Source organism: Trichomycterus rosablanca, chromosome 10, assembly GCF_030014385.1.
Source record: "Trichomycterus rosablanca isolate fTriRos1 chromosome 10, fTriRos1.hap1, whole genome shotgun sequence".
In the NCBI taxonomy this organism is placed as follows: Eukaryota; Metazoa; Chordata; class Actinopteri; order Siluriformes; family Trichomycteridae; genus Trichomycterus; species Trichomycterus rosablanca.
Window position 1 is genome coordinate 19,195,116 of NC_085997.1, and position 7,490 is coordinate 19,202,605.

At 37.6% G+C, this 7,490-nt stretch overlaps 1 protein-coding gene across 2 annotated transcripts in view; it reads left to right on the forward strand.

Annotated features, from left to right (window-relative positions):
* foxn2b (forkhead box N2b) overlaps window positions 1-6,832 on the forward strand; it is a 34,132-nt gene extending 27,300 nt beyond the window's left edge. For both annotated transcript variants that reach the window (XM_063002915.1, XM_063002916.1), the window contains exons 3-6: window positions 1,749-1,873; window positions 2,840-2,895; window positions 3,255-3,323; window positions 4,801-6,832. In XM_063002915.1, coding sequence (XP_062858985.1) covers window positions 1,749-1,873; window positions 2,840-2,895; window positions 3,255-3,323; window positions 4,801-5,093 — 543 coding nt within the window. In that variant the 3' untranslated portion in view covers window positions 5,094-6,832. The remainder of the gene's footprint in view (window positions 1-1,748; window positions 1,874-2,839; window positions 2,896-3,254; window positions 3,324-4,800) is intronic.
* The last annotated feature ends 658 nt before the right edge of the window (window positions 6,833-7,490 follow it).

Here is a 7,490-nt window from a genome sequence, read left to right on the forward strand (position 1 = left end):
TGCAGAAATCCAGGTCATTCCAAAAGGTTCACACTTAAACGTTTATATTCAATCTCAACAACAAATTAATAGAGGAGGCTGGAAGAGAGCAGGTCTGATTTTAGTTTTAGATTTTAGTAGTAAACAACACATTAACAGTAGAAGCTGGAAGAGAGCAGGTCTGATTTTAGTTTTAGATTTTAGTAGTAAACGTCACATTAATAGTGGAGGCTGGAAGAGAGCAGGTTTGATTTTAGTTTTAGATTTTAGTAGTAAACAACACATTAACAGTAGAAGCTGGAAGAGAGCAGGTCTGATTTTAGTTTTAGATTTTAGTAGTAAACAACACATTAACAGTAGAAGCTGGAAGAGAGCAGGTTTGATTTTAGTTTTAGATTTTAGTAGTAAACAACACATTAACAGTAGAAGCTGGAACAGAGCAGGTTTGAATTTAGTTTTAGATTTTAGTAGTAAACAACACATTAACAGTAGAAGCTGGAACAGAGCAGGTTTGATTTTAGTTTTAGATTTTAGTAGTAAACAACACATTAACAGTAGAAGCTGGAACAGAGCAGGTTTGAATTTAGTTTTAGATTTTAGTAGTAAACAACACATTAACAGTAGAAGCTGGAAGAGAGCAGGTTTGATTTTAGTTTTAGATTTTAGTAGTAAACAACACATTAACAGTAGAAGCTGGAAGAGAGCAGGTCTGATTTTAGTTTTAGATTTTAGTAGTAAACAACACATTAACAGTAGAAGCTGGAAGAGAGCAGGTTTGAATTTAGTTTTAGATTTTAGTAGTAAACAACACATTAACAGTAGAAGCTGGAAGAGAGCAGGTCTGATTTTAGTTTTAGATTTTAGTAGTAAACAACACATTAACAGTAGAAGCTGGAAGAGAGCAGGTTTGAATTTAGTTTTAGATTTTAGTAGTAAACAACACATTAACAGTAGAAGCTGGAAGAGAGCAGGTTTGAATTTAGTTTTAGATTTTAGTAGTAAACAACACATTAACAGTAGAAGCTGGAAGAGAGCAGGTTTGATTTTAGTTTTAGATTTTAGTAGTAAACAACACATTAACAGTAGAAGCTGGAAGAGAGCAGGTTTGAATTTAGTTTTAGATTTTAGTAGTAAACAACACATTAACAGTAGAAGCTCGAACAGAGCAAGTCTGATTTTAGTTTTGAGAGCAGTCTATCTGGTGCAGGCTGCTCAGCCGGTTGCGCAGGGTTACAGTAGAGCTTTCATTTCATTTCATTTCATCGTGAGCTGAGGGAAGTGGAATGACTTGATGATGTGATGTGTTAAAAAATGTGTTACGTTAACGTGTGTGTGTGTATGAGTGTGTGTTAGAGTGAGCGAGTGAATCTGCGGGTTTCACGTGGTGCAGCCTGGTGTCTGTTGCCATGGCGATGTTTCCTCTTTCCTGTTTATGAGCAGGGCTGGTGATTCGAGTCAAGGTCATATTAGCCCTGCAGGGCCACACCTCAGACAAAGAGGTGATGAGTTTGCTTTTATGTACATGAACCAGCATGCAGACAAACATACACGACATACAGACTGAGAACTGGTCTGTCGTGCTGCCGGAGGCTAATTTTAAGGCTTATTAAAAATTACAGTATTATGTGTAAGTAAACATAGAACAATAGCTTCATACTGTTATTGCAATACATTGTCGATAGACTGCATTCATGGTGCTTCCTAAAAGCTTGCTGAGGTCATTTTCAGTTCTTGGAAATCTTATACCTTTCCCTTTTTTTATTATTTAGACCAATGGAAAAGGCTCTCTGTGGTGCGTTCACCCCGAGTTCCGGCCCATGCTGATGCAAGCCCTAAAGAAACAGCACTTCCCAAGCGCACACGCCTTCTACACGCCACCTGCCTCCCCTCCCAGGTGACCGTTTCCTCCATTGAGATTTAAACCAAGGATTTAACAGTTGCCTTTACCTCAGAGCTTTTATTTATTCAGCTGTCTATAGCAACAATTAGTATTCTAACCATTATGGGTGTTAGTATAAACTGTATATATAATCTTTTTTATTATATACTGTATTTATAAAGTTTTTAAAACCACAATGCAGCTTCAGGGGGCACAACAATGTCTAAAATATAACAATCATGGTCATTATAAGGGTGAATATGAAGCAGTTTATGTGGCAAAATTTAATCAGAATTGACATAAATTGGGGTTGGGGTTTTTTAGGTTTTATTTTTATCTACGTGTAATAGACTAAAAATGAAAGTTGACTCAAATGTCACTAACAGCATGTTAGCAGCAACTAACAACTTCAGTTGCTGCTGACTGTCCAATGTAAGCCACACTAAGAACTCCTGTGCCGCAGCAGATCATACTAGTCCACACACCTGATTTGGTACAGTTTCCTTCCTGATGCAATCCTCCTCATTTTTATCTGGAACTTGTACTGAGAGCTCACTGTCAAGTGCTCTTACTAATGGCTAGGCTGTTCGGTCATTCTAGGCTAGGCTGTGTAGACGCCCTGGGTCTTAACAGTAGTGTGCCAGTGTATCGCTTAACAGTATTAATGCATTGCAGTTATTTGTATGAGGGTTTAAAGCAAAAATGAACTCATGTGACAGGCCTGCATGCTCTTCAGATGCTCCACATTTTAAACAGTGGAGCCAAAAATTGAACAGTAGACACATCTTTAAACAGAAAATTGAAATCTAAAAAAAGTAAAATATAGTAAGACAGCTTCAAATAGTAAATATCACGTCACCCAAACCTAAGCTAACATTACCATACCAATATCTCAGACTAATGTACTTATTTACTTAGGGAAGTTAATAAAATCATCATTGTAATGACAATAATCAAACTATTTTGTTGATTTCTCTGTAGTGCCTCGTCTCCTCCTTGTCACCTGTTCTCGTTGGAGCAGGGCTACTCTCTGAAGGGTAAGTGGCCTTAACTGCAGTGCCTCCGAGCATCCCTTCTCTTCTGAAGGACTTTAAGTGGGTCATATCCTTCACACAACATTAGCAAATCTATCATTACATGTTTAAGCAGATCACTCATCTCAGCTTCTTTTGTTCCTCTCATCCTCTGCTGGGCCACACCGTGTGCAAATGCCATCTCTCGCCTGTATTTTGTAACCTTGACAACCAAGGCACTGGTGCTTTTGTAATGAAGGATCACTCTTCCTGAAAGTGGTTCATACTCTCCCATAGACAGACACACACACACAAGCTAGTGCATTGACAGTCAATTCTGTGTCCATCATTTGTTTTTTTGTTTTGTTTTTTTCTCGTTTCAGAATGTGATTTTGATGCTGCCACTGCCATGATGCTGTTAAAGTCTGCCTCTGAGCAGAACATTGACCCATGTAAGAGAGCGCCATTATTCAAAAGCCATCCATCTTATTTTCATTCCTGCTTCCCCAGTTTTGTCTCACATCTATGTCCAGGCTAAAGCCAGATTTATACTTGGTCACATTTTTTCATTGTTTTCTTTAAAATTGGTCTTACAAGAGGAAAGGCTACTAACAATTGAAACACATGTTGTGTTGTTTGTCTTTTTTCCCCTCAATCTAGTTGTTTCCAATTCCTAACCCCTCTGACACATGTATAGTTACCGGCTGCTTCATTTAACCTCTCGGTGGTTGTCCCGCAGAGAACCATACCGTGTAAGAAGCGTCATGGTACGGCCCATGTGAATCATCCACCACTCGTGTACGTGCCAAGACAGCAGAGGTCACACCTGACAGCAGAGGTTCATTTCTGCAGCGAAAACGAAAAAGACGTCCAGCCAGGTCAATAGCACCACTAAGATTTGAACTGAAGAGCTCGAGCTCTCCACTGTGGTGGGATTGTCCTCTTGTACCACAGAGCCACTGAGCGTCTGTGTTTTCTGTTAAGTAGAATGATAGAAATGAGGCTGGATTTTCCTTAGTGAGAGAAAATTGCATTTTGTTTGCGAAATAAATGCTAAAGATTAAACATTGATCTTCTTGAAAAGAGTCAGTCTGATTGTGTTAACTTGTAACTAAAAAAGACCACCCAATAATAAAAAAAATAGCGATTGATTAAAACAGATGTTCACAAAATTGAATGACTACAGGCCTAAAATCATTATCTTACATTGTGAAATAGAGGTACATTGAAAACCTTTGCTACTTTTCAATTTGATACATGAGTTGTTGCGAGCTGATGTTGGTTTTGGAACTAATTAAATAATTTTCTGAACAGTTCCACTGCCATTTTAATTCTTTTAATGCGTCTGACATGGCAATATAATCCATGTGAATATCGGACCCTAAATCTTTTTAAACATGCCACCCTAAAACCTCAAAGTTGGTGCTACTTGTATGGTGAGGATGTCTGTATCTACTTGCAGCTGTATTGTTTGGTACTCAAAACTTTAATATCAGAATCAGACCAAACATTGGTATTTGGATATTTTAGAGAGCATTTTGGCCAGCCATATGGCATGTCTCAAACTGCATACTAAGTACTTAATGTTATGTCAAAAAGGTAATGACTGCATTGGTCATGTACTGAACTGACATGCTGTTGGGTACAATAGTATTCTGTTTGGGATGCCAAAGACTGTAGATGTGTCAAACTCGAAGTCTCAGCCCCTTAGAACAAAATTTTTTCATGCATCATGTCCAACTCAGAAGTTTGGATACTTTTGTTTAAAATAATTCAGCCATCTAAAGCCTTAATAAACCCATTCAGATAAAAGTATAGATCGGGCTTTAGCCTTGAACGTTCACATGATTTTGAGGTTGTACTGATTCACATTAAATTGTGCTTTAATTTGGATATTCATCAGCAGTTTTGTTCGTCTCTGTGTCTCAGATGAGCAGGAGGGGCCGATCGATCTTTCCCGTAGGGACTTGGTGGTTGTGAGTCGAGATCCTAAACAGGACCACACCTACAGCAGCGTGCCCGTTCATGCCTCTCAGCGACAGACGACTCCGTGCCAGGCAGCGAACAGCAGCCACCCATCACTTAAAAGGGCCAGACAAGATGTTAAGCCTGAAGTGGATGAGGAGTTAAAGGAGGCGGCTGGTTCGCTTCTGCACCTGGCTGGTATTCGCACGAGCCTCGGTGCTTCACGACGCAAAAGCAGAAAGCTGGACAGGAAATGAACCTTTTCTGGTTTGCTCACCCTTTATTCTCTTTTCTGCCCCTAATAATGTGACTCGTTCCTGTGGCCTGTCCTGGCCTCTCTCCCCTGGTTGACATTGCTTTGTTTCATTTTTTCCCCCTTTTTGTTTTAAATATACCTATCATCTCATCCAACAGGCAATACTAACACAGGAGAGAAAAGCCATAATGACGCTTTTTGTTGTACAGAGTATGAAAGACAAAAAAATCATATTCGAATGACCCACATTTAAAGTTTAAGGAAAAAAAACAAACAAAAAAACCTCAGAGGAGATTTGCATGCTTCCACCTTTAAAACAACACACATGTATATATTAAGAATGAATGCATGAATTTCACAAGTGGCTTGGGCTTCATTATAGTGAAAACTAAATAAGAAAAAAAAGTGCCATTGATTTTGGATCATAAGACTTCAGTTGAGAAATATGAGACAAATATAAATGCAATAATTAGTTGATTTAAATAATTGTAGTTATTTTATTTTTGTACTGCTGTTTTTTGTATTTCGTCAAGATGACATGTCCCCTCGAGCCCTGTGCTATCCCCGTAGCTATGATGTCAAAACCACGTGACCTGCCTCTTTATCCTGATTGGATCAGTGCCCTCACCCAACCTGCCTGACCAGTATGATTTTAGTGATTAACGGCCTAAGAGCAGAGCTATTGGTCTTTGCATTTACTTCAGTATTTATCCAGTGATTATCTCTGTTGTCAGTGTAGTCATGTGCCATTACCTGCCCTGAATTATCCCCAAATATGTTTACACTTGTGCCACCTTTGCATTTAAGTAAATATTTAAAATAGAGTGAGGAATTCAGGGGTCGACAAATCAAAACTATAAAAGCTATGTGTGCCCAGTTCCATGTTTCTGTTTCCCATAATCATATTTAACCAGTCTTAAAACGAGTAGTGTACTTTAACCCAGATCTGTTTTGCTAGTTGGATAATAAAAGCTTTATTAATGACTAAGGCTGTAAAATACTTTTAACCCTTCAATAAAAACAGTTAAAGATGTACTATTCAAAATGCAATCAAGTACTAATAAGATATAAAATTTGAATTCAAACTCATATAGTCACCAGATTTATTTTCATGTTAAAAGACAGGTGTCTTTACCGACCAAGAAAATTAAGTGGGAGTTTGTTGGTGCTTTGATAATGGAGACATTGAAGAGGAGTTTCCAAACAGCAAGGTCTAGAACAGTATTTGCTGACCGCAGCTTTAATGTGTTACTCTGTCAAGATCCTGACTGTGGATTAACAGCAGGGTGGAAACTCACCCACCTGAAAAATACTTGTCCAGATTCTAAACAAGATAAACGCATAGAAGCCTCATTATATTACTGCAGACATGCCACAGTAATCAATAAAAAGTTGTGCTAAATGTGTACCTGCAAAATGAGAATATTTTCATCGATTTATATATCAGTGGTTGTTCTTTAAAAAGTCAGCAGCAACATGGGAAGTAGCACAATCAGAATAATGGGAATCTGTGGCATGCCATGAATGCACATTGCCCGTGATAAAGCACAAACAGAGTCCCCATAAATAAACTGCTTGCCATTTGTCTACTATAGGTAGCTTTAGCTTAACATGTAAGTACAGTAAGAACATTAATTTGGCCTGCTGACCTGGTCAGTACATTTACTGCCTTGTAGTGTTGTGAAACTAATAATTAATAAGTAAATAAGTGACCATAATGTTATGAAAAAATAAAAATTATCCGCAAAACATCATCATTATTATTAATAATAATAGTAATAATAATAATAATATTAATAATAAATGAATTTTATACAGATTTAATTGTAGTTCTGATCAGCAGAATTTAAAACAGTAGTGATCTTTATGTACACTAAAATTTGGGTTGGAACTAATTTTCATGTAAGAAAACGAAACTGGAACTGGGCTACATAATTAAAAGTTATTAAGTAAAAAAATGCAAAGTAAAAACAACCACACAGAAGGCAGACTTGAATATTTTCCCGCTGTAAGTTGTATAAGATAAAACAACACAGCTATAGGTGAAAATATATAATTTATGGAAGATGGTGTTTTACAGAGGCCCTTCTGTAATAGTCACAGGCATTCAAATTGATAACAATAATAATTAGTAGCCCAAACACAAAATGTGATTGTCCTGAGCACTCGAATGACTGATTTGTCAACCCTTGATATGCCATATTAAAAACGTAGTAATCTTGCAATTTATACTAGAATATTTAATAACCACATCATAACATCTGGCTGTGTTTGATCCTGATGTGATCTCTAAAATCAGTGTGAGCATTAAAAAGCCTCTGAGTGGACAGTAGTAGGAGCTGTATGGACTTATTTTCCAGACTTTATTGTAGCGGAAGTGCAGTGCTTCATTGCACAG